The sequence below is a fragment of the Echeneis naucrates genome, chromosome 14 (assembly GCF_900963305.1).
Source record: "Echeneis naucrates chromosome 14, fEcheNa1.1, whole genome shotgun sequence".
NCBI lineage: Eukaryota > Metazoa > Chordata > Actinopteri > Carangiformes > Echeneidae > Echeneis > Echeneis naucrates.
This window is the reverse complement of record NC_042524.1, coordinates 12,777,511-12,805,271: the sequence shown is the minus strand read 5'-3', so window position 1 is coordinate 12,805,271 and position 27,761 is coordinate 12,777,511. Positions and strand designations below refer to the sequence as shown.

Below are 27,761 nucleotides of genomic sequence, written 5' to 3'. Positions count from 1 at the left end.
ATATTCATCTGAGTATTCATCTGAGTCATTTAAAGGGACATGCCTGTCACAGTGGGGCTATTCAGCAGATTGTATGGTAACTTCCATTTGAATGAAGTTTTTAAAGCATTGTAGAAAGACAAACTGATGCAATTGAGATAAATGTGGTCGTAATGGAGATCAGATTGAAAAAGCAGTAGCTGGTGAAGCTACAGGGTCTCCCAGGAAATCGCTGACTGCTCTCTATGTCTGTATTAATTGGTCCACCGAGGTTTCCTGTTTGCGCATCATGAGAGAAGTCCAAGGTATTGCTTGTGACATTACTTCAACATTTTCCGGTTGTCCCTGCTATCCTCACTATTAAGTACAATTTTCTTTATCATAATTTTTGGACATCTGAAATTAACTAACTACAGAGAAAAATAACACCTATTCTCCTTGTCGCTTTAGAAAATCACCTGGGTTTCTCACTGTAAAATCCATGCAATCAAAATATTCCAAGTTGTTGAAAGAACACAGTAAAACTTAATAAATGGTGATCTGAGTGAAGGACGTTATAGGACATAAACAACTTTGGCTGAAAATGACCCCGCAATATATTTGAAGTGTTTATTATCACTTTTCTACAACAAGACACGGTTGCCCATTAAATGATACACAAATTCATTGTCTGAACATTGTGTATGAGGGGAGAAGTCAGAAAAGTCAATGCTGCATGCCAAGTGCACGTATGGCACGTTAGTAAGGGTTACACCATCATTTCATCATCATCTCCCTCAGAATTTATTGTCCTCAACTTTTGCCCCTCTTTGAACATATGAAGAAAACATGGAATTCAGTTACAACTTGTGAATGGAAACCTCTCAGAGGGGATTTGGGGTTATTTTTGTGTGCGTTCAGCCTGCAAATCTTTCTCATTTGTTTCTGTTTGGCATGAAAGGTGTTAGTCCAGTCTCAAAAAAGCGAATATTAAAATATAAATTTTCTTTCATGAATGTTTAAACTAGTTAAGGTCATTTGCATTCAGCCATAACTGATCTGAATCAGTAAGCCCCATGTTATGTTTATCTACTATTCCTCAAGGACTTCATGCTAAATTAGAGGTGTTTGATGTAAAGGATTACAGCATGTGTTTTGCCGTCCTTTGGGATGTCACAGCTTTTAGGAGATCACTCCCAACTTGCTTGACTGCTTTAGTAACTCTCACTGATATCGTGAATGAAGGTGTACATCACACACAAAACTCAGCTGATAGTGCGTTGGTATGATAAAGTTTAAAATGCATACTGTAATTTACTTAAATATCTGCAGTAGAAAATTGTTAGAATGAATACAATTTGCAGGTGAAGAAAAGCATCATACTTACCCTGTTTGTCTTCACCTGCAATTTCTGTTTATTGTGTTAACTGTGAAGAAAAACAGAGCACTAGTTTTAACAAGAGAACAACCAGTGTTGTCTGTGACTAATAATCTGGGGTCATGGGTATTTGTTCATATCTACTGTTCATGCCTCACTTGTGCTTTTCACCTTTTAAGTTCTTCAAGCCCAGAAGTCCCACAGGCTTCCTCAGTGTCATTCACACCACTCAGCCTGTGTCATGCTGCTCTCGAGCCATTTAAACCCCAGAGGATCAATGTCTCTCACTATGAGCTTTATACATGGCCATATGTTTCATACTCACAACACAGTCCATTCAGTACACTCATCAGAACTTTGCCACTCAACTTAGTTTGATGTTGACACTTCTTTAAATTTCCAATTGAAATAAAAAATACAAAATAAATAAAAGTATACTGACCTCAAAGGTCAAAGCCAAGGTAACCCAGTTTTCCCAAAGTAATGTAGCAGCTACAAATTTTGACATACAGATAGAGTATAACATAAGATACATACGCTTTACAATATATCTACTGTACAAGTATATTTACGGTATGAAAAATATTTTTGCTATCTTTGAAATGGGTGGATAGGCATCAACGCTGATAACCAGGCTAAACACATGTACTTTTTCACACTGCAACGAAATTGGAAAGCATTGCACTTTCATGGCTGGTAGTCAATGAAATATTATATTGTTATATTGTCATAATAACATCCTGGACTTGGGTGCAGCTGTGGTATTTACAATCTATGTTTTTGTTGTCCTCATTAGGTCAGCGCTAGCATTTCCTCCCTCTGGATATTTTTCCAGATATCATTGTTGTGCTTGCCACGAAATCCAAAACCGTGTTTCTTTTATTGCAGTTTAATGATGTGTATATCATCTACCCTGTTTTAAATTAATGACTGTCATTTTAGATTCTCTTCAAATAGGGTGAAGATGATTTGTTCAAAGCAGTACACATTTAGGAGTGGAACATTCACTGGTGTATCAGATGCATTTAGATTCGTTTAGATGCTTTCATCTGCTACGTCTGAGTGTGTGTGTGTGTGTGTTGAAATGTTCAGGGTCGGGCAGAAGAATTTTCTCTTTAATCTGCTAAATTACTCTGAACTCGCATGTGGATATGAGAGTGTATTAATTTTAATGTCTGTAGTGAAACGCATTGACGGATGTGGGAGTGAAATCTTTGACAGGTGATGTCAGGTGAACACGCCCTCGAAGCAGATATCTCCATTTCATCAGAATACTTGAGCTTGTTTTCAGACAAGGTTAATATAGACCATTAATACTGAAATTATGGGAGACCTTTGCTAATTCACAGCCTCGCTATCTTATTTGTGTTCTAAAGGCTTGGAGAAAAGGCCAGTCTGCATGTGTGAAAGTGAGGAGAGCTCAACCTCGACTCATTAATATTTCACCAACAATAAGGCTGCTTGTCACTCATGCTTATCACCTCAGTAATGAGCTCACTATGCCCTCTTAAAGTTCTGTTTATTATTCAGCCAGGCGCACCACAGACTGAAAGATACTGAATAGCACTTTGTGCCAAAATCTCTCTCAAGGTCAGACAAACGCAGATGTTGTGAACATTGTCCATGAAGGTGCAGTTAGATGTGTCCCTCTCCAGTGTCTGTGTTTTAAGTAGGAACCTTTTCCTGAAGTGGATGTTCATTTTAATGCACACCAGTTTGCATAACATTGTAATTCACTGCAAACCAGGGAATTCAAAATTCTAGTTTCAAGTACTGAATCTAATTGGTACCTGTCAGCAGCAAGATGTTTTTCTGTGATTACCTTTGCATCTGTTAAATATTCTACAGAGGCCAGCAATAAATTAATCACACAACACAGTCAATATCATGTATCTGCTTATGCACTTCTCCATCACTGGTTTGAAACAAAGACATGAGAGGAGAAACACTGTCAGTGTATTTTTATCGGGGAATTCATGCAAGATCTTATTTAAGGAAAGTTTTTATTGCGAGACTTCCTCTCCACAATATTTTTTTTTTCAACACATGATGTCAAATTTCTCAATGTTGAATCATGCATGTTAAGTTGCATGTAATTTCAGTTTTTATGTGGCCTACACAGTTCAGGGCAAGCTACATAATGACGTACAGTGAACTACATATTCATACAGTAAATGAGGTGCAACTTCAGTACTTCCAGAACAATTTCTTTAAATAATGAAGTTAATGAGACAGTTAACTAATCAAACCACCTGACTATTATTGTGTAAATAGACAAGTTGTAGTATCTTAAAGGGAGCACCTACTGTGAGGTTTCAATTAAGTATGAATGCTTGGAGCTCATTGTGGTAAATGAGGTTATTTAAAGAAAGCTGGTGTTTAAGGACTTGTTTGTGAGGAATGCTAATTAATGAAGCAAGAACTGGTTTGTAACTGAATGCACTCAGCATAGCCAGTTCGTCAGAAACAAATTTGTTCACCAGACACACAAAGCATCAGATGCATCATATATTTAAATTTATTAGATATACATTATAGTTTTACTATATCATTATAGGACTATCATTCATGAATTTTGTTAAAATGTAGCAAGAAACTTTTCTTTGATATTGTAAAATGCAGATACATTAATGCTGTTATTTACCTGTATGAAGAGCCCTTGGAACATTATACTGTATGGAGTGATATTAAAATTTGTATAGTAAAAATCTGAAACAAAAAGAAAACATTGCATAATATATTTGGCAACAGTATTGAATATTATATGATATTATAATATTTTAGAATATTTTCCGTTAAAAATTCATTAACTCTTTAGTGTTTTGCAATACTAAAAGATTCTGTTTTTTAATCTGAGAAAGGTTAGCAAACTTAAGGGGAAAGTACAAATGTATCAAAAAGGGAGAAAAAGGCATCAGTTAGATTGATAATGCTGCATGCATAGATCAGCCTCAGAGGTGTAAACAGTTGGAGCTTATGTGATGTCACGATCTTCAAAGTGTTCCTCCTGAACTCCACAAAATCATATTGTGATCAGTGACAATACAGAATGTGTTGGATTTAGTTTTGTCTCTCTAAAGCGCTTCTCCTGGATCCAACGGCATGTTGCTCAAACTATTTTCCATCTTAAATACAACTCATAAAATAACTATAACTCATAAAAAATAATAATGCACCTCTATTGGCACAAAGTCCTCATTTGCTCAAAGGCATCAGGCTTTTTATGAGAGCACCAGATTATTCATCTCTTAAACTGTCCATCCGTTACACTTCATCAAGTCACAAATAATTGTAATCAGCTTCAGCGCCAAAAGAGCAGTCCAGGTTGGCTTGCAAGTGTCTGGATGTTCATTCAGTCCTCATCTTATTCCAAATCTGTCACCCAGTGGTCCCTCAGCTCATAAACTGAGTGTAGCCCTCGGCACCTGTTACTATGACATCCATCCAGATCCTCATGGCCTCCGGGGACGGGGCCACCATGTAGTAGAGCCGATCGTGGGTTTTCACACAGAAGGTCAAAGATGGATTGGGGCTCTGGAGGATCATAGGGAGAGAGGAAGACTTTTTAGACCAAACATAGCAGTCTGCACCTGTTGCAGCTTTTCCCTCAGAGACACTGTCTCAACCGCATAAAATGTAACACCATAAACTACCAGTGAATGCACAAGTGGTCCAATAGTCTCTTAAAAGTTGCTAAAGTAGTTCAATTGTTAATTAATTTATTGACATTAACAAAACATTAACTTTTGCTTTTACTCCAGTCTAATGTTGATCCTTAACATGCCTCTAAAAATGTCTCACAATTTAAAAACATCCTTCTTTTTATGTAACCTAAACCTAGACAAAATTCTGGCAATATTTTTACAGTTCAAATTAATTGTGAGTTATTGCAGATATTGTATTATTTTTCTGTTCTTCTTACTCTGTTGCACAGTGCAGATAACATAAAGCATAATTCTAAAAGGATTATATGCTTCTGATAAAAAGCCAAATAAAACCTAATTCTTAATACATATACTTTTTTGTAATTTTTACATAGAGCTGGTCCAAGTCCATTATTTATAAATTATAGTCTTGAGTATATTGAATCATCTTTAATTGACATATTGAACTTTTTCTCAAATTTGAATGTAACTTTCAATCCAAATCCTTCAGCAATTCTTCCATTAGGTCTACTGCTAAATTTAGAACAGATAAGCCATGCAATCCTTTATAAAGAGGTTGATGAATTAAAAGTAATGAACAAAGAACGTTTACCTTGGTGGCACTGCGCAGGTGATCATAATAAACCTCTTCAATTGCCTGAAAGTAAATGAGCCCTTTCAGCTTGGTCTCATGCTTGTCTGAGAGGAGAAGAAGGGAAAACATTTTAAAATAGATTACATTACGTCTTGTACTGATGCAAGACCTCTGTCAGTCCGAGCTGCAGCCAGTACAACCCGCCAGTGATATGGAGACCATTTTAATGTTTTTAATGTTTTTGGTCATGTAATAGGACACTGTCAGCCTCATTTTTTAGTATTTTTTTTTTGGAATAAAAACAAAGATTTATCATTACTTTGGGGCCGAGCCTCACACAGTAGACATATGTCACATACGTATATAAACTATGAGACATATTTGTTCTCCCTCAAAACATTCCCTGTTTCAAGTATAGCACCCAAAAATAATTTGACACTACTAAACACGTTAGACATCCAAAGACTGAGATGACACCTTGAAATATATCAAACAAGCTTGAATTTAGGACAGAATATGTCAAGATTAAAAAGTCCAAAATATTTTTCCTTTTTTTTTTTTGCACAACTCTGAATAGGTGAGAAAAGTGTAAGTTAATAAAAATGTGTTTGTGGGTTTCCACCACAAATCAAAAAAGAAGCCCTCCCTCATAAATAAAGAGTTGGGTAATGTCATACAGGTGGATGAAGGCTCACGGGACAAAATTGTTGTATTACCTGGAAATTTGTGCAGATTACATATAAAAACAGAAAAGAACAAAACAAAAGTGGCTTTGATATTTATGAATAAAAAGTTCGTTCAAATCAACATCAAGTCAATAGCAAGTTCATGAAGTGACATTTCCTTTAAAATCATCCTTTGCGCCATTTTTATTAAGAATGACATGACTTAATTGCCTTGGAACTGTGAAATTCATTTGAAAATAGTAGATATATTTAGTTATTTGTTATGTCTTGATTACTTTGTGAAGGAACATTGCAATTTAGAGTCATATGATCTAAAATTGCTATTATTTTGAATCTAGGTCCCCCCAAAATTGCAGTGGTGACAATAAATAGTTGCAGTGGAATAAAAAGTGAATGCAGACAGAGGAGCCACGTAAATCTTTTTGTGAGAAAGGTGTTAACACTTTTTCCCAGCAACACATAATCCATGAATAGGTATGAGCAGCACTGAGAGAAAAAGTTAATTAAAAGAGCATGTCTATTTCAAGCTATGCCTGAAGTCTTTACCATCCTATTAATTTGACTTGTTTTCCGCCATCGTACTTTCTGGATTGTCTCTGTGCTTTTTTGGGTTGTTTTTTTTTTTTTTTTTGTTTGTTTCTTCTCACGCTGCTAGCAAGGTTGAGATCTTTTGAAAATCATAAAAAGAAATGGCTCTTCTGAATATAAGGTTTGATCTTGCAATCCGCTTAAAGCAGGTCACTGCTTCTGCCCAGTCCTCAACAATTTTGCTTCAAACTTTTTAAAAACCATGCCACAGTAAAGTTTGGTAGTTGAGTGAAATCTGGGGATGGAGCTCATCCAACACAGTCACTGGACTGATGAACTTTTCTGGTTTGGGGCAAAACTATATAAATAAAAGAACGTGGAAAGGAATTTTAAGATCAGTTTCTTCACATGAATACGTTTTAAAGAGTTTCTGGATACAAGTCTTGTTGAAATAAACAATGGTCTTTTCTTTTCGTCTCCTCTGTGCATGCTGGAGTGGCTGGTGAAGAAACAAACATCCAGCTACAATTAAAGGCAGTCTTTTGAAATACATCCGACACTTTCTTCTGCTGTGGCTTTTCCATAAGTCAAATCTGCTTAGTAATGAGATAAATGTTTTTGAAATGTGAGTTTCGTTTTATTAGTCACGAACAAGCCAGGAGCTAGCCTCCTCCCCAAGAAAAACACATCCAGAGAAAGTATTGCATCTTATTTCATCACCATCACCACCATCATCTTCGTCAGGAGTGAGGGGGTGAAAAGGCTAGGCAAGTTAGTGGAGAGAAAGGAGCAAAGAGAACAGGGGCGGCAGTAATGAAAATACACTTGGATTGTATTTTGGGTTGTAAAATAATGTCTCAAAAAGTGCTCCTGAGATATTAAGTAAACTAACTGCTCTCATTTCAAACGGAGGGGACGCTCTGACGGACAGGAACTGCCTGCTGACTTAAGTTACGATGCATAACAACAAGGCGGAAATTTCCACTTAGTGCAGCTTTAATCAGTGTTTGGTTCTTAACAATAAATGCTGGCTGGGACTTCCACAGCAGGGGGAGTGGGGGGCGTGTTTCTCAGCAGTGCTTACAGCTGATCCAAATAAATTAGGTTTCAGCTTGCTGTGGACAGGTGGGAACTTTTCAACATAAAATGTATAATTACTACACATGAGGGAAGCGTTATGTGATAAAGCCAGTTTGATAACATTCAGCGAAAGTTGTGAATTAAATGAGCAGGACTTAAATGTTTACGTTCTTTTGTAGAGAATCGGAAAAGTTCATCAAAGTGAAGCTGTTTGCCCTTCATCCTTTGGAGTCCTGTCAGTGCAGACAGATTTGGATTCAGCATAGCATCTGACTTTTAGGCCTCAAGCGCATGAGGGAGGAGAGAGGGCTGTTTTTCACTAGAGCTGCTCTTCATGTGTCATTCGCAAAATTTGCAGTTTTTTAAATGCACTTTAATTAAAAAATCTCACTATATTAACCACTTTTCTGGTCAGATTTTACAAGCAGAGACTCGCTGCGCTGACTGTCATTAACTTGGCTGAACATCCTGTGAACAATCACAGCCTGCAGACATTAGAAGCCATAGTGTGTATCAAAAAGCCGATCAAAGGGGGCGGTTACCTAAAAACAGTTGCACACAGAAACCTGTTGGCATGGTGCAGTGCTGGGGGACACCCTGAAAGGACGAGCATGTAAATAATAGATGGACGGTTTATTATGTTAATATTATTATTTGGATATGAATATTCAAATAACATGGAACCAACGTGGAAATTTGATGTGATTACATTTTACTATGGATTATATCTATTTAGAGTAGCAGCTCTGTGATCATGGCTGCTTTATTATGTAGTGGTGAATACGTTGAATAATAGTTGCTTATTGTTTGTTTGCAGGTATGTTTACAGGTCCATCAGTCAAATCATCATCACAAAAAAAAAGGATATTTGCGTTCAAAGCTCAATCATTTCAAACATCTGTGATTTAGATTCAGCTCTCGCTTGTTAAATAGATCTTGATACCAGTGTGAGTTTACCAATAAATTAGCCATATTTACCTCCCCATTTCATAGATATGCTGTGATTATGTCCTCACCCACGTAATAACAGAAGTTCCTCTTCAGACGGTCAAAAACGAACCAGCGTTTCTTCCATGATTTGATTTTGCCACCCATCTTCACCAGGTGGCCCTTGCACATCTTCTCTGTGAGGATGACGTAGGGGCAGGTATCTATGCTGTGTCCGGATGACTCCACGTGGGCACGCAGGTCAAACTCCTCCTTCCGGTTGGGTAGATAACGCGTCATTGGACGGGCCTGTGAAAAAAAATTTTCATTTTGGTTTGATGCTGTCTAATAAATGGAGAGGATCATATCATTGAGGCTGGGACAAAGAAACAAAAACCTGAGACTTATGCTTTCAGATCTTGATTAAAGGAAGTTTCAGAGAAAGTCAAGGTCTCAGGTTCTGGTTTTGTGACTTTATTCTGCTATATTAACTATTTTGACCACCAAGACAGTGAAGTTTAGGGTGTGAGGTTTACTGTCAGGTAATAACAGTCTTTAGGATCATCTGTATGAACCCCAATTCAACAAATTGTTCATATGAAGTGTGAATAAGCTTCATCGGGTTGCATGTAAACAGGTAAGTAAACACAATTAGCAAAGATGAAATCTTGAATTATGTGTAGAATATTGCTTTGTTTTCTTACTTCCTCCTTCCCCATCCATTATATTCTCTTTTCTTTCTCTTAGCCTCTCCTCCTTTCCCAGACAACCTTTGATCTTCCCATACCCAGCCTCTCTTTAGTGTCTCGCCTCTCATCCTCTCCCCCAAGTCTCCCTCCCTCCTCCTCTCTTCGCTTCCCGCCACTGTCTCCTCCTGCTGCTCCACTGACCTGAGAGAAATGTTTCTCTCTCATCTTCACCTCCTCTTCCACCAGCCTCTGCCTGTGGGCCGTCTCATCCTGAAGCCTCCTCTCAGCCTCCTCCCGCCGTCTCCGCTCCTCCTCTAACATCTGCCGCCGAGCCTGCACCTCCCTCTCCTGGGAGCATCGGCAGAGGAGAAAGACGAACAAATGGAGGAAAGAAAAAACAGGTGGGAAAAGGAGACGGGGAGAATATCTTAATGATAGGCAAATATTGCAATATAAAGTGAATGACTATCAGAAGAGCCCCATGAGAATTCAAGTCCCAATCCAGGGTTTTGTAAAATATATCCCTTAAGTCTGTGTATAGAAGGGTAAGCTTTGCTGATGTAAAATGATCCTTTGTAGCTTTCAGACACTTACATACAAATCTACTTAGTTTCAACATGTAGCAATAATACAAAGGTAAACAAACTACTTAAGGCCTCATTTTCACCACACCTTAACCTCACGATCACTTTGACAACGATACAGATGCAGTTCTTTAAGAAACATGAAACTTCAAATCAAGTTTGTGTTTGGTCCAAATGAACTTTTTCCTGCAAAAAGTTGTAATTAAATACTAATAAGATGCGTTTTTAAATTACCTTTTACTACAAGAAGGAAGATGATTTTGTTATCCTGAATTAAAGGAAAACAATGAAAAACAATTGGATCATTGCACATCAATTTAATACTTTTATGTATTATTTTCATACATTTTTGTGAGCAGGAGTTTGATATCACTAACGTGGTGGATTTTATCTATATTATCCATTGACTTGAATTGGATATTTTTAATATTTACCAAAGAACATATATATTAATCTAAAAGAGGAACAGTATTAATATAGTCAACTAGCACAGCATTTGCTACACCAGAGGTGGAAAATGACTTCAACTTCAACTTTATTAATAGAAAACGAGGGCTGCCATCACTACTTTAGCTATCATTCAATGTCAGCTGTTTTCTTGATCAGTACAATTTTCATATCCTAATAATTATTCATGGTGATAAATGTCTGTCTCGATATCCCACAGTCCAAGAAGATGTAGTCAAGCTACTTGTTGTATATGGCCAATTGCTCAAATTCTAATAGTATTCAATTATATATTATATTATATCAAATGACACAGAGAAGCAGCAAGTTTCCAAATTTGTTCTGATCTGTGATACTTCTGTTTGTAAATCAACCCTAAACTCTAGCCCTAACCTTAAAACTGCCAGTTAACTCATGTATTAATGAACACATCATTGCTGCCGTAGTTGCAACATTAAATGACCTTGAAGGGGATGAAGTTTTGGAAGCACTTGGGAAACTTCAGTTATGTGCAGATGCAATGCTCCTTTCAAAACTCTGAAGGGCCAAAGATGGGAACTCACTCGGTTCTCAATCAGTCTGGCTTTCTCCTGCTGCGCCTCCTTCAACATCTTCTCCATCTCCTCTATCCTCTGGGCCTCCAACCCACAGGAACTACAACACACAGAGGGAAGCATCTGATGACACGGCTGTAACAAGGCTCGGGCTGACTTAAGCAAGCACACATGCTTCAAACACTGCAATGGGACAAAGGCGAAGGTTTCTTTATCCATGGCAGTAAAACCGAGCCATTGAACAAAAAAACACAGTGATAACTCGAAGAGGTTGCCATGGCAACAGCCAGTGTACTAGTAGTCACGGGAGCAGACAAGAAACAAAACATGATGTCACTGGAACAAAGCACAGTGACCCTTCTCCTGGGAGACAGGGCAGACTTGAGTGTTCCCATAGAAACAGAGCCAATTGCTTATTTTCCAGTCTCTCACCTTTCTGGGGTGCATGCCGAGTTGCCAGTGGAGACACTGGTCTCCATGCTGTCTGAGCTCTCCAGGCTCAGGGTGTCGTACGCTTGGTTTCCACTTGGTGGCGACTGATGATGCAGGATAGAGTGATGGACAGTGGGAGAAATGTCTGTGCCCACAGAGAGGATGTAGAGACAGCTGTCACAGACAAATAGTGCCATCTGCTGATAGTGCCATGTCATTGCTACCTATCTATCTGCCTGTCTATCTATCTATTTATCTATCTGTCTATCTATCTATCTATCTACATAGAGAATAAATGATCATCTTTCCTTGTATCAGTCTAATAGTCATGTGGGCACTTCAGGTGAAAGCTTCTAAGGCTAAATAGATGTTATCTCATGTTAAACATCAAGTACCTTTGTTTTGTCCAGCCAACTGCCTCCTGGAGTCCAGGTCTAATGGGTTTGAGATCTCTCTCAGCATTAACTGTAACCCCTGAAAACAAGGCCAGCAAGACAGGGTGAGGTATGTAGAAACACTAATTACCATTTCAGTGTTTGGGACAGATGTGCTGACCTTGGTGGATGCATTTCTCTCATTAGCAGCACCACCGGAGTGAGGCAGAGCCGCTGCACTGCTGACATGAGGGAGGGTTTCTCCCTGTCCAGCTTCGCCATCCGATCTGGATTTCAAAAGCTGAGGGAAGGGAGACGGATTAGTCTTTGGTTTTTTACTGGAAATTTAAAGATGCTTTTGCACCAAAGGTGTTTTTGATTTAGCGCTCATGCTTTCCTGGTCTCTGTTGTTTAGTTAGTTCAGTTTCTCTGTGTTTTCTTTACAGCACACTGCATTTTCACAGGCCAGTTCATGGAAACAGGATTTATTTGGTGACCACATGACCAAATACCAATATGATACTGTATCTCTTTGTGACACATAACAAATTTCATTCTCATTTAGACCTCAGTAGGTCATACCTATTTGCACCATAATGCCTTAATATTAGCTAGAACTGTCTTGCTTTGTCCACTAGAGGGCCTTCTTGTCTTAATATGAATAGTTGAATTATTGAGAATCACCTGGACCTGGCCCGAGAATAGTGGCCTTTTCCAAGTCCCTGATCTTTGCAAGTATCAGCCAGGAGAGCACACAGCCGTGAGTGAGAGAGGGGAAAAATTACCTGCCCATGTCTGCGTGTGGAAAAAGACTTTGCTGGCAGTGGTGGAGGACATGACTGGGGCTCTCCAGCAGCCATGATGTCCTGGTACCAGCGCTCAAGGTTAATAGGAGGCAATGCATTCCTGCTCAGCTCAGGCTGGCTCTGAGATGGTGAAAAGCATCCAGCCAAAGAAATAAGGAAGCAGTAAAGCAAGAGCATCAGTAACAGAAGCATCAGGCCTGTAGAAAAGATCAGAAATGTGGGGATTGTGCGGTGTGTATGTTTTCTAGATATTGGAAACTGCCAACTAGGAAAGACAAACCTGTGCAGAGAGAAACGAGGAAGGACGAGATGGAGCTGAGTAGCACGAGAAGGAAGATTCAGAGGAGGCAAGTTGGAATGATGGAACAGACGAGGAAGAGGAGGAATCCAGCCTCTGCATCCCAAAGATCTGACTAAGTTGACTGACTGTGATGTACTCCTTCACACAAAGAACCAACCAGGAACAAATTGCACATACATTCACAAAACGAAGAGACGGAAGAGGACGGAAAAGACCATTGAGAAGCTGAATCTAAAGGAAATAGACTTTGATATAAAACTGATTTGCTTCAGTGGGTTCAGTATTGAGTGTCTACCTCACATGGCAGAGCTGGAGCTACAGCAAGGGAGAGGCAGTGGAGAGCAGCAGGGGAAGGAGAGTGAGACGGCATGGAAGCATTGCCGTACATCTTATAGACATCAGAGAGCCTGAGGTACTCCTGCATCGACAGCCAGAGCACAGGGGTGAGAAGGCTGAAGACAGTCAACACTTAGAAAAGGCCATGCAGAGAGTCACTAAGCAAACACGACTCTATCCTATATTTGTAATAAATATGAAAAGCAGCCACTTCAAAGTTGAATCATTAGGTCAACTTTTATTTTTTCATCTCTCAGTTAATGATGCTTGTTTAGGTTTTGAATGTTTTTAGAAACTTTCTGATGTACAAGCCTCAGAGACAAAATATACAGAATACGCACTGCAAGCATGCTATCAGTCAGTCAGTATTTTGCTAATCGTGTCTAATTTATTGCAGAAACTCCAGCACAGCTGTTTAGGACTTGTGTTAAGATTGTTGTAATGAGCTTGATTTACCTCTTGTAGCCTAACAGGGCAGAGTTCAGGGGAGGGGATGTGAGAGGAGGGACAGGGGCTATCAGAAGCACCGTCCACATAAACAAGGTCTGGTTCGCTGATGTGGAGTAATTCCTGTTTAAAAAGTTCATCTAAGTCGACCACTTTTGGAGTCATTTTCTTTAGACCTTGGAAACCATGGAGGTTTTGACATCATGTCTAACATCTTCCTGCTTACCTCCTTCATGCTGTTGCTGGGCTTTGGGAAATTCTTCTCTCCAGTGAAGGCATGGTACCTCTTCTCCACCGCACAAAGCCTGCCTTGCTCCTGGGAGGCAATGCCAGCATGGATTTACAGGTATTTTCATGGTTGTCAGAATTACTATTAAATTCATTTAATTGAAAACATCATCACAGTAGGCTAACCTTGTGTAGCAGCTGCAGATTTAGTATCCTGTCTTTAGCCATCTTCTCACAGTCAGCAGCTGCCTGTAATCCCAGCTGCTTCACCTGAGCTTCCAGAGCTGCCATTTTCTCCTGAGAATCAACATGGCCAGTGTCACCAACATATAATTATATGCAGGTGGTCATACTGGGCACGTATATACTCTGTGTGTTTTCTATGACATATTCCCACCTTCCTTTTGGCCACGCTGCGCTGATACTCAGCTCGTTGTTGGAGAAGCTGTGAGCTCCGACTTTCCTTCTTCTCCTCCAAACTGCTCTCCTCCTCTAGCTGGCAGAACTCCAGCTCTTCAAACTGCTTGGTCCCAGACTCCAAAGCTTCAGCCTTCTGTCCACATATAGACATACATGCACTGCATGAAATGACTGAAACAGACTGAGAGCATTGGATTGCCAATGTTATTATATCGTGTATTAATGATTTTCTGTTGATCAGCACAGCTCATGAAAAGACAAAAACAATGCATTCATCTGACTAATGACTGCTCTCTTTTTGCAAAGGTTGATGCAACTAATTCCTGGCCAACTTCTACTCTTTTCCGGTTTTGGAGGAACAAGCTGGGGAAATATTGAGAGATGGACTAATGTATTGCGATGGTGTTTTCATAGGATTTGTTCACAATAAGAAAAAGAGAGATTGAAAAAAAAAAAGACATTAACATTTCATACCATCAGATCTGCCTAAAAGCATTAAGTGGCTGTTGATGACTTGAATCATTCAGCATCAATTTTCATATGCAAAACACATGCAAACTTTTAGAGCAAAGCTGTTAATGACATTATTTATTAATGAAACTTGGAAATGACAAGCATCCAGAATGAGGTAATAGCAGTGATTAAGCAGCAGTCTACAATAGCTACTGGAGGAGCAAAAGTGGAGGCTATTGTGTAGTCACACTTACATGACAATGACATAATAAACCTTAGACATTTAACTAATGAAGGGCCACAGCAGAAAAAGAGGAAATGCACAGCCAGCAGATTTATGGGTAGCTATGGGTGCTTCAAACCAGAGTCAGTGTTGAGTCTGTGGCTGTTTCTGTGCAGATCATACAGAACTGTGGTATTTGGTATATTATAACTCACTGTTGCCAGCCAGTGGGCTGTGTGAGAACACTGACCCTGCTGAGCTGCTCCTGTAACTGTTCCCTTAGAGACAAAGGGCACTTATCAAACTGCCTCTTCAGTTCATTGTACTCATTCCTCTGCTTTTCCAGGACCCTCCGTTCAGCCGACACATTAGCCCTGCCCTAAAAACACATAAAATACACACACGCACGCACGCGTACGCACACACACACACGCACGCACAAACACACACACACACACACACACACAAAATTGGGTGCCCATTCACCCACGCATACACACATCAACCCAGGGAGAAACAAACAAAAAAAATCACAACTCAAATTCATGCAGCCACGTTTTAAAGCTGACAGGCCAGGCAGTTAAATATTTGAGGATCGTGGCAGAGGTTAGATTGGCAGGAGTGTTAGGGGTTAAAAGCATCACACAATCTGACAACATCAAAACTAGAGGAAATTTTTAAAAAACAATATATACAGGTATGATATAACATTTAATGGACACATCCAGAGGTCCAAGCACATGTGAAAAAGACTCCAGCTGTTGTTTCTGTCTATTTAAACATTTAAAGTGTTGGGCACCGTGGAGACAGTTTGTTCTTTGTGTTTTAGGACAGACATTGACCAAAGCAGTGCAATTAGAATTAGAAAACTGACACTGTATATCTGGATGTTTTGCACATTCATGAAGGAGTAAGCTTTTATACATTTAAACAGAGACCCTAAAGACAAAACATGTCCAACATTCACATGCAAACTGTACAGAACAATGGCTTTGAGTGGTCTGCAGTATCACGCCCTTTCATCCTGGGAGCCCACCTTGTCCTTTTCATTCTGCATGGCCTTGTCCAGCTCGCTGAGTTTGAGCTGCAGCTGCGCGATGATTTCATTTTCAGCCTCCAGCTGCTCTTGTTCTGTCTGCCTCTCTGCCTGCAGCAGAGCTTGCTCCATCTCCACCTACAGACAAGTATGGAGTCCTAGTCTGAGAAGCAGCAAGTAGCCTAATGTCCAGCCAAATTAGTACTTGTGTGTATGTTGGTGTGTGTGTGTGTGTGTGTGTGGCTGATGACCTCCTGTTTGGTCTCTTGTAGCTGCTGCTCCAGTTCGCCAACTCTCTCCTTCAAGTTATCAACCCTGGTCAGGATCCCGTTCCTCTCCTCCTCCAGGTAGGCCTGCTCCTGGGCAGCTATCAGTTCTTCACACTGACAGCACATTCAGAAAAAAAAAAAAAAAAAACATTGTCAAAGAAAAATACAAAAGAAAAATTCTTCATATGTGCATGCATGCATGAGCTTGTTTGTCACCTCTTGGTGTGTGCTCTCTGTGCTGCTGGACTCCTCTCTCTGGGCTTCCTCATCGTTCTCTCTCAACCTCTGGGGTCTGTCTACACCTCCTGCATCTGGCCAGGTCCCTGCAGTGCCCCCCAGCAGCCCACTTCTCACCACCTCAGCCAGCTCCACAGCGCTGCCCTCATGATTATACTCTGCACACAGATTGAGGATGGTCTCCAGCCTCTGTCGCTCCTGTGGAGGACATGTGAGACATGAAACGTGCTGTCCTACATTACACATGACATTACAGATTAGCCTCAAATGTCCTTGTGTGACATTGTCCCATTTAGGCAGCTGTCCCTTAGCCGCTGCTACGAGAAAACTGTAACCTGAGAGCAGGAGGGCTGAGGCTGATGCAGTGAAGGTGCTTATGAACTGTGTGAAAAGATAATTTGATTGCTGACGGACAGTATCTCACTCGCTCATTTATTTTTCTCATCAAAGACACTATGAGTGTTCAATTTAGATTTTTTTGGAACATAGTTTCCCTCCTTTTTGTTCCTCTTCTTTGTCTCTGCCATCCTGTCTCTCATCACTATAAACAATGTCTGCTTTAATTTACCAAAATAACAATGCAAAATATGTAATCATAATTCCAATCTGACCATAAACAGAAATCTGGCTCAATAAGGAACATGTTTTCATCCCACGTTCATCTGCTATTTAAATCATTCAGGCAGTTGATATAACTACTCTCTGTTGCAGGAATTACACTCTAGGCTGTTGTTTTTACTGCGTATGTCTAGTTCATTCCTTAAACTAGGAACATCATTTTTATCTGAGATTATGTTGCCAACTTAACTAAGAATCCAGACATTTTTGATTTGAACTGCTTTTAAACTGGGACTGACATTCAGTCTGGGTCCAGTTTGACATGATGATGGCAGTGAAATGATGTTTAGTTTCCTTCCTTTCTTTGGCCCACTGCTGGGTTAAACTCAGCTATCAACACATTTTCAAGTTTAAATGATAAGATATCATGTCATTATTTTCATGCTAATACCAGAAAAAAAAATTACCATATCTATTTCTATTGGGTTTTTTGCCTTTAAACACGAAATGATATGAGCTGTGGTCTTGCTTCTTGACAGACTGGGAGCAGATTTGCTCTTTGAACCTGTTTCCAGTCTTTATGCTGAGCCATTTCCCAAAATGTTCCACGTTTCGCTTTAACTAGAAAATGTTTTTTTTTTCTGAGTAAAATGCACTTACACAAACAACTTTTGCTTCCTTTTTCATCTTAAAATGGCTCTAACATTTTTCCATTTAATGTGAAAAAAAGGGCTTTTTGCTCCATGTATCATCAAAGCAAGCCTCTCAGTCAACCATAGTGAAATATTTAGACTTTGAAGTGTAAACCAGCAGTTTGGCCTCATCTAAGTGTAACTTTTCTAATTTTCTATTATACCTCTTCTGCTTCAGCGTTGCTCTGCTTATGTTTAGATTGAGTGCAGCAGCATGTTGCTTTTAAAGAGCAGCACTATCCGCATCTGTAGGTCAGATTCAATAAATTGAGATAAAAAAATCCTGCAAAGTGTGCCAAAAGAGCAGAGTGCCACATATAGAGCATGCACGTCACGGAGAGGAAATCCTCTCTTTGTCCTTCTCATCCATAGATCTGACATAAAACTTTTTGTTAGCTTCTTTCGAGGCTGAAAGAGAAACAAATCCAGAACCTTGACCAAGACCCAAACCTGGCTCACCATACACCCCCCGATGCATTAATAACTGTACCGTAGGGCCCAAGAGTCAGTGGGGAAGAAGGACAATTTTTGATACCAGTGTATTCAATGGGAAATGTGCACAATCTAAAAATAAATAGAACAGCAAGAATAGGAAACATAGAAGCACCCTGATAAATTGGATTTAAAGGCTGTTAAAGTAAGAGTTTAGCAGAAGAGTAGAGCATATGAAGCTATTCTGAGTGGTATAAGTCCTCTCATTTAACTCTCCCAAAAGTCAAACCACTCTCCTAACAATAGCTTCAAAATTATTATCTAGCCCTTCAGTTCCATCAACAGCTAAATGATACGTCATCTGGGATATCAATGTGGTCAGTGACTCTTCAATGTGGCATTAAACTATTTATTTTCACACTGGGGTTGTCTACATTCAACATGTGTGTACGCACTGCAGCTTATGTGTTACTATATGTACGCAAGCAATTAACTCCCACAGGGAGCTTAGCACAACAATCATCACTCATAATTGTGTGTTTCTTTGTTGTTTGCTTTGTCTGTGTCTTCAGTTGGCTGCTGAGATGGTGGTTTAACACAAATGCTGTTTAGCTGGCAGCAATAGATGTCAGGCCCCCTCGCAAGTAGAAGAAACAGCAAATGAAACATGACAAATATACGCAAATCAACCAATCCTAAATTGGAGATCTATTTGTGCTTGCTGTACATTGTATACATATGAACACACTGGATGACTCAGCAGGCTAGAGAACTTTTAACACAAACATCCAGTGAAGTCAAAGCCCATGCTACTCAGGAGCATGTTGCCAGTAACGCTCTTATTTGCTGCCAGAAACCCTCTGGATCCTGAAATAGTCTGTGGACATGGAGAATGTCCGGGAATGACCCCCCCTCCACCACACCCACCCCCACTCTCTCCCTGTGGTCCTTCAGCTGTCAGGCTGGGGTGGGGAGTGAAGAATGGTGGGGTGTCTGGTGGGAGGGGATTGAGGATGGATAACAAGTATGCAGTCTATGATCAAGTGTGCGTGTGATTAAGAAAGAGCAGTCAGCCAAGTCGAGCGGTGGCAGCCTTGAAAGTGAATGCCCCTCATCCTCCTGGTAAATATAGTGTTGTGCAAGAGGCGGCCACGCCCGCCGCTCTGGACGTGGAGACTTGTGTGGAGGAATGTTCACCCTGTGTCATTCGGGTCACATGCACTGACGATGCCAGTAATGCTCAAGAGGGATGAGTTCATGGCTGTATGCCAGGAGATTGGACAAGATATGTGAATGCAGACATGGTGTCTGCCATGCCAGCAGTCTCAGCACCTTCTGTATTTATGTCCTGTAAAATCATGGCCTTCAAGACTTCATCGGCTGGCCTTTAAAATTGTGTTGAATAAGTTCTCTAATTAACTAAATTCACAGAAGCACTTGTAATAATCAGTCTCTTTACCTGAATAAACTGTGTGAATCAGCGAGCTTTAGAGGTTCTGGTAGTTAGTTTTTTTCTGTCTTCACACAAAGCCAAGTTTTTCCCTCTGCTCTCTACGGCAGCTGACAAGAACGAAGAGCCACATATTCTTCCCCAAAACTGGCAGAAACACAATCAGAGGTAAAAACTCTCTTCTTTGGTAAAAGTTTGTCTGCTTGGATACAGCTGTGGCTCAAAGACATTTGGTGTTTTTTCTTCATTGGTGATATAAACTATATACAAAGCCCAGCAATACACAGGACACAGAATAAACAAAGAGTCATAAACGAGGAGCCAAAGGAGCAAATATTTTCAGTCTGACTTCCTCACTGAGTTTCATAGCAGCTTTTGTAGTGGACCAGTTACTGTGACATTAGTTTTGTATCAAACTGTGAAGTTATGAATAAAAGCTGAATGTCTTACCAGTTTTTCCATCTCCTGCTCACGCAGCCTCTCCTCTCTCTGCCAGCGGTGGTATTCCAGCAGCTCGTCTTCGTTGTCACTGATCTCAGAGATGCTGTTTTTCCGTTCCCGGGTGTATGGTTTCATAGGAACCTGTTCTTTGCTGGAGGGTCCTGTCACAGCCATGCAAGAGGTTTTTCTTTGGCTACGAGGGCTAGCAAGAGGAGACATTCCAGAGAGAGAGCCCAGTCCTGACGAGATGGCACCTCCTGGGCCAGGCCTGATCTGCCTGCTTCCAGGGTCCTTCTCCAGCCCAGACAGTGATGGACTCTGAGTATACATTGCCCTCATGGCCTCTGCTTTTGTCGTGGCTTTACGCTGGCCCTGGGGGCTCTCAGGGACAGGTTTAACATGGACGCTTTGTGAGGGGAGGGAGGAAGCCGAGCCCTGCGATCCTGGAGTCCCTCTGCGGGGCATGTAAGGGCTGAGAGGAGGAAGTTCTCTGAGGCTGGTGGGCCCAGTTGGCTCTGGATTCCTGAGCCTTTGAGGGACATCGACACACTGACTCTGCTCTCGCATGGGGCTGGGGCATCTCTTCTGTAGGGTGGAGCTTCTCACTCGGGGGCTGGAAGGAGCCGTTGGGGAAAATTTAACAGATGATGATTTGTAAGTTAGGCTACAGCTTTCTAAGCCCTGTCCTGATTCTGTGTTAGGAGATGTAGGGTTCAACTTTATGTTCCTCAGGAGCTTTGGGCTCTCCTGGGCCCTTTGGCCAACATTAGCATTGCCTGAAGCAGCAGACAGGGAGGTCCGTGGATGGGGCACAGGTGTGTTGGCATTAGTGGACCGGGCAGGTACTGGTGGGTTGTTGCTGCTGTTTTCATAGACAGAGTCCTCTGTCGTGGAGTAGTTTCTTCCATTGAGTGTGTTTTGGAGAGAGGTCTGAGGGACGGGGTGCTTTCCATACTCCGACGATGAAGGTGCTGTCAGCATCAAAGAGTCCTGGAGATTCTTTGCAAGGTTGTTGTTTTTAGCATCGCCATTGCTTGAAAGAGACTGATGGTTCCCATTAAGGACATTTTGAGCGTCTGCAATAGGGAGACAGACACAAACACTTGTGCATGAACATTCCTCTTAAATTAGTAAGGAGGTCAAGCACACTTAAAAAGACAGTTGTAAAAACATGAAACAAACACACATTGGGAAGAATCCCTCCTTCCCACAGTGAGCGATCTTTGTTCTTCTGACATCCACCACACCTCAGGTCAGCGCTATACAAAAAAGATGGTCGTCCATAAAAGGAAAAATACACACTCATGAACATGTTGTTGCTCACACAGTGTCTCAGTGGTCCACTTTAAATAGTGATGAATGTCTTGGAGCCATGCCCCCCATGTATGAACCAAACCTGACGCGCTAGATGTTGTGCTCCTCATGGTTGCTTTAATCCTACTGGGATCTGGAGCTGCTAAATATAAAAGCTTTACCTCATTCAAAGCAGATGAAATCAGGGCCTGGTCAGGAAAAGAGTGGGCCATACACACAGGGCAGGGTGTGGTGGCTCTTACAGTACCATTCAGGCAGTGACAGCCAAACCAGTAAGGTCAGAGGAGAATGGCTTCTAAATATCATCGACAGCACAAGGAAACGCAATTACATAACATCACATAAATGTTATAACAAAAAGGAAGAAGAAAAAGATCCAAAAAACCAGTGAAAAGGTTAATCCAATCCTTTCGTCACAATCGGGTCACATACTGAGTGAAGAGCACAGATTTAAATGAACTAGATCACAATGTAGGCCACAGATAATTAGTTCTGAACAAGCTATTTCTAATCCTGTCAAGGATAATAATAGCCAATATCAAAATCCCAGGTCCAGTCGAGATGGTGAAGTGAAAAACATGAACTGGCAACATTTGAGAAGCACAAAAGACGTCTGGTCTGAATTTTTCATCAATTAGTCCAACTAATTAACCAGCCCAAAAATTGCACTTAGCTTTAGTGGGAAGTGGGAAGAGCGTTTTCATTTTTATCGTACTGTAGAAGGAACCCAAAGTGAAACAGTCTGTGTAACTATAAGCCTAAAGCATTCACTCTGCCAAGAATAGCTGCTAAGGAAACTGTGCAACCTTCATCCCCACAGTCGTCAGGGACCAGCCTTTTTCTGGGTCACAGAAACTGTTCACTCTGGAGTTCGATGTTGTTTTTATCACGCTGTGTAGGTAACAAAGGAGGGTTTTTACCAGTAGGAAGGGTTTTCGTGCAGCCTTGTCCTTGGCTTCCTCCAGGCAGCATGCTCTTCATCCTCAAGGCCTCTTCTGGATGATTGAAGCGGAAAAAGGCCAACTGACCAAAACACAGCATGCAGCCTGCCATGAAAGAAGACCATATGGGGAGAAAGCTGTCAGTTATCATTCATGCACACCTCCATAATTCTGCTGCTACAAAAAACTGTTGACCCATTGCTTTTTTCTATGTCTAATCTCTAGCTTCAGATCTGTATATTTAGTACGTAGATTTCTTCTGTCCGTTTATCGTAACATGTCTCAGATCTGTAACTGGTAACTGAAATGAAGGAGATCATCGAGCACACAGCATGCATGAATTCTGTGAATTCTGTACAGCAGCCAGTATTTTGACGCTTTAATTAACATTTATTTGGTGAATTTAACTCACGTGTGATTAACAAGTAAGTGAAATCAACTCCTTTTCCTGCATTTCCAGTGCCTCTCAAGAATCCCTGATATATCTCATGAGAATATCAGACTGCAATTTAGTTTCCAGTTGTGGGTACTGCAGAGGGAGCTTAGTGTTTATCTCTTCCTTCAAAGTCAAGTCAACAATGTCCCTTATGATGTACATGAAGCAGTTTCCTCAATTCTTCAGTTTTGTTCAGCACTTCATGATTGTCCCCTGAATGAAGCAATGCCTGAAGTATTCTTGTTGAGCAGCTGCTGCCTCCTCATGTACCGGCTGATCACCCAGCTTCAAATGACATTCTAGTGTAGCTGCTGGCTCTGGTCCCATGAAAAGGGGACTGAGGGGGGCGGGACTGTTATGCTATTTTACGGCAAGTATGCATGCTGGAAGAACGTGGAGCTGTTTTGCTATTCCCAGTGTCGTAAAGTACTTGTCATGGGAGGAATTGTTGGAAGAGATGATGATCTAGATACACCCCGCTTTAAATGACAGTTAACCCGATTTGATGCTATAAAAAAATTACTTGACTACTGTGAGTCAGTGTTTGTGGGCCTTCAGTGTTCCATGCTGCCCATGCAGAGGCCATTTAAGATGTTTTGATTGACCATCAGTATGAGTTGCAGGACTATTGTGGGCAGCATATGCACCATTTTCCTCTTGATGACTTACAATCATCTGTTTACATTTTTATTGCAAAGATAATCATGTTAATGATAACCCCAAGTGTGTGACTGTGCTACCTTGTGTCAGGCGGTAGGGTTTGGTGATGGGATGGCCATCCACAGAGCACTGGTTTCCACACGGGTATAAGGTGATAATGCCTGCCTGGTTTTCAATGTAGCAGTGCTGCGCTGCGATGCCGGGGCCCTGCAGGGGGATGTCTGTCCCACCACTGCCCAGTGTGGTTCTCCCTGCACAACAGAATGCGTTTTCTCAGTATCAGTTACTGGACTCACATATGGACTGAAGTATTCTTAAGTTGAGGTTCAAAGACAGAGGTCAAGGCACGAATGGAGTCCTGGAGATGTCCTTAACTTGGCAGATGACAGGCATTATGTCAGTGGGAGTTAACACAAACACTGTCTCTGTTATATTATCAGTTATATTCTGCCACTGCTTGGGAGATACAACTGAAAAGAAAACAGTAGATGTAAAATAATTATTTCTATTTTTTAGAACAGAAACAATACAGCTCTTTTGTTTTGGAGCCACTGTCTTCTGTCATTTTCTCTGTGGTATCTCAGTCCAATGGGAGACCAACATGCAAATCACTCTCAGACAAGCGTGCAATTGCAGTTGTGGTGCAGGGTGAGAACAGCAAGATGGTGAAAAAGTAATTTGTCATCAGTTTTTGTCAATTCATTGCTTATTTAAGAACCGCTGGCTTGGTTTGAATGATGTGCCTTTTAAAGTGTCTACACTTCATACACTGCAGACAATAGCATAGACTACAGAGCCTATAGTCAGTTAAGTTATAGGTACAGTTAGGGAAGTTACACGCTGTTTAATGCTCACACATCTTTACCACACACAGTCACACAGTAAAAGCAAACACAAACACAAAACACATGGTTTCACCTTCCAGCAGTGGAAGCAAAGTGATGGCTGTGCTCAAACGTCCACTTCCCAAACTAACCAAGTGGGGGCGCTCTGCCTGAACTTTCAGGGACTTTCCCGTTTCGATCAGGTCCAAAGGGGTGTTCTAGCACAACAACACAAAGAAATCAATTACGAGACATCGTTACACTATCCTGGCAACATTACACTTCCTGAAAGGAGTTCTGACACTGGAAATTAGATGTAGGAAACATAAGTATGAAATGTTCAAATAAGAAGTCCGGCATATAGTACACTTTAAATAAATTGTATTAAAGGCCAATCTATGATGTCCCTTTTCACAATTGAAAAAAAAAAAGCATATTACAACCAATGTAACAATACAACACTGACAAAAACGCTAGTTTAGCACTTACCAAGACCAGAACATTTTCCTAGTTTTATGCATGATGTCGGCATCATATGGCCATTTACGATCCATTAAACAACTTCATGTAAACCAGCCTATCTGGTATGCCTATCATGAGCAGATGTTTGTTGTAAAATAACGTTAGAGCCAGAATCCAAAAAGTCAAAGCATATAAATAACTGGAAATGTCATACATCATTACATTTAAAGACTTAGACTCAACAATTGTGAATAAATTGTGATAAAAACAGCTGCTCTTACAGAAAGTACTGGCTGCCACATTAATTTGATTGGGATGGAAGCTGATTCTTACGTTCTCCCAATTGTCATTCAGCTGAATAACAAGCGGACTCACCACAGATGGTAAAAGAAATAAAGTCAGTTACACTTGATTTAAGATCCCACACGCATCAGAATGAAATGGCCACTGGTCCCAAAGTAAGAGCTGACTCACCTGTAAGACCTGATGAGTCTGTCGGCCATGTTCCCCTTTATTCCTGTTTATGCGCTCCATGTCGGCTGGACTGTCAGAATTATCTGACACATGAAGATCCTGAAGCAAACGCACATACAGAAAGAGAAAAAGCGCGAGAGCGAGAGAGGGAGAGGAGTGTGGGATGAATGGGAGTGTTAGGAGTGCTGCTACTACAGTTATACTACAATGGGAACAGTGCTTCCCATAGAAACCCTGCTGCCCCAGTTATCAGCCCATGTGACCAAACCATTATACTGGGTAATTGTTTCCCTAGAATTAGGCAGCCAAAATGATCCACCAAGAAAGCTGGCATTGACTTCTGTCTGAAACTGAGAGATCTCTGATGTTACATGTCAGAAAGAGTGAGCACAAGCAGGTATTTGATAAAGTGCGGCAAAAACAGCCTGATCTTGTGTGAACATCAGCAAATTGTGCCCTGGAGATGTAGAAGAAGGTGTGCATGGACTCAGGTGCCTCACACATGAGGGGTCACATTATTGGTTCCTCTGACCACGATGAGTCACTGTGACTCACTCACACACTCCGTAAACACTCACACTGAACGCTCAGTGTTTGCAGACAGATGCTGCAGATTAGATCCAGCTGCATGCTCATCTCGCTCACATCAAACGAGAGAGAAATAACATCCTGCAAGAACCAGACATGTCTCAGACAATCACATACTGACACATAAGAGGTCCAGATGACTCACCATAATCTTCTGCTAGAAGCTGGTATTTGCCTTTTACTATCACCCAGATGAGCTGCAACTGTTTAGTGAAGCTCTGCATTCCAAATAAAAATGAAGCAGACAATATCAGACGATCTACTACATGTTTGGTCTGCAGTGAACCAATGGGAAATTGAACGTGTGTCAGGTTTTGAAAAGTACATGCATTTCATGGGGATTTTTCAACTTTAATGAAGAAGTCGCCAGGTAGGTAAACAGATAGACTACAAGTTAGGGAAATAAAACATTTGGGGCTCCCTTGAGCTCCTTGAACTGCTTCAATCAGTCTCTGAAAAACAAATAAAAGAAAAAACACCATTCTTCCCAAAGAAATAATGGTGGTTTGTTTTCTTACAGAGTCTGCTGTTCAATAGGAATGAGAGCTGATGACTTTGAAGGCGAATGATTTACATCAATTTCACAGTCATCAAACCATCAACTTCACCTCTTGTCCCGTGTTTCTCATTCATTCAGTTTTTTTCCGATGATTTCTCACCCACCATTGCGTAAGGAAATGAACACATTAACCCACTCCCACTCCAGCACGTGATTGTTGCACCACAAAGAATTGCTGGAGCATGCTGGAGTCACTGATCAGTTAAAATTTGTACCAAAGAAAAGAGAGGCGAAAGGTGTCAAGCTCAACGTTTAGCACAGTTTTGGGTTGTGTTTTTGTGTTTTTTTTTTTTTTTTTGGAACAACAGAGCTTTCAATCAGCATCTGATGTCACTCTAAACAAGGTTTCAGAGCGAAACCACATATATCTGACAATCACATCCAGTGTGTGAGTCGCTGTGTGAGGGCCCAGTGACACAGAGAACAGAGCGTCCCCTCTGTTCAGTGCTGACACTGGACCCCTGATGCCTCCGCTGTCAGCCCACTGGCTGTCAACACTGGCACTCTTTCAGCCACGCACTCAGACACAGGACAGGAGAGTGGGCAGAGTAGTCCGTCTCTGCTTGTCTGACTCACACACACACAAAAACACACACATATGCTCGACTCCCACAAGCCTCAGTGATTTAATGTACACACCCAGGCTGGAGAATAGTTTTAATGCTTGCAAATGCAGGGCCTTCCACTGTAACCTGTCATTATGGGGGCAGTTATGCCCTTCAGAGTTGCCATGAGCCTCTGAAAATAGACACCGCCAGCCACATAGTCTGGGCTGCGACTTTTAAAGAGAAACAGCTTTTGCTAAGGACTTGACAAAACACGAGAAGACAATGCAAAAATGTATAGTTAAAATGATTGCAGAAATAAAAAACAATAGTATGTAACAGAGGACAACATAAAATCAAGCAGAAAATACAGCAAAACCAGGCAGAGCCAAGAGTTACATTACCTGCTGACATGCAGCTCTTACCATTTCTCTATTCTTACAGAGTCCAGACAGCAGCTAGGTCCATGACTTTGACTGAAGATTAGAAATCCGCAGAGACATGTCCACATTATTGTTTATGTCTTGCTCCTAGATTTTTTCATTCACCCAGTGAGTTCCTCTGCTATTTCCCTCCTCCCAACCCCTTCTCCTCCCCATCCCAGTGCAGAGTTACATCCCCAACGCACAGCAGAGAGAGACAGGGCAATCTGCACTGCCCTCCAAAATGTGGTTTTACTTCTGACACTGAGAGGCGTTGGGTTAAAGTTCAGCTCCTCCTGAGACGTATCCATTCCTACAGGATTTCCATTGA

General features: G+C 41.0%; 1 protein-coding gene across 2 annotated transcripts; it reads right to left on the bottom strand.

Moving 5' to 3' along the window:
- Positions 1-3,078: 3,078 nt before the first annotated feature.
- phldb1a (pleckstrin homology-like domain, family B, member 1a) lies at positions 3,079-27,562 on the bottom strand. 2 transcript variants are annotated; one of them, XM_029519116.1, is made up of 25 exons: positions 27,413-27,562; positions 25,317-25,415; positions 24,475-24,598; positions 23,637-23,807; positions 22,440-22,565; positions 20,215-21,281; positions 16,612-16,830; positions 16,378-16,509; positions 16,127-16,264; positions 15,341-15,469; positions 14,392-14,547; positions 14,181-14,291; positions 13,993-14,082; positions 13,776-13,889; positions 13,279-13,401; positions 12,963-13,121; positions 12,662-12,802; positions 12,058-12,177; positions 11,898-11,976; positions 11,503-11,647; positions 11,080-11,170; positions 9,687-9,833; positions 8,886-9,105; positions 5,594-5,679; positions 3,079-4,870 (listed from the first exon to the last, which is right to left on the bottom strand). In XM_029519116.1, the coding sequence occupies exons 1-25, from the start codon at positions 27,434-27,436 to the stop codon at positions 4,730-4,732; spliced, it is 4,152 nt and encodes a 1,383-aa protein (XP_029374976.1). In that variant the 5' UTR covers positions 27,437-27,562; the 3' UTR covers positions 3,079-4,729. The 2 variants fall into 2 exon arrangements, with proteins under 2 accessions (XP_029374976.1, XP_029374975.1); XM_029519115.1 differs by lacking the exon at positions 13,776-13,889 and having other exon boundaries at positions 3,080-4,870.
- Between the last annotated feature and the right edge of the window lie 199 nt (positions 27,563-27,761).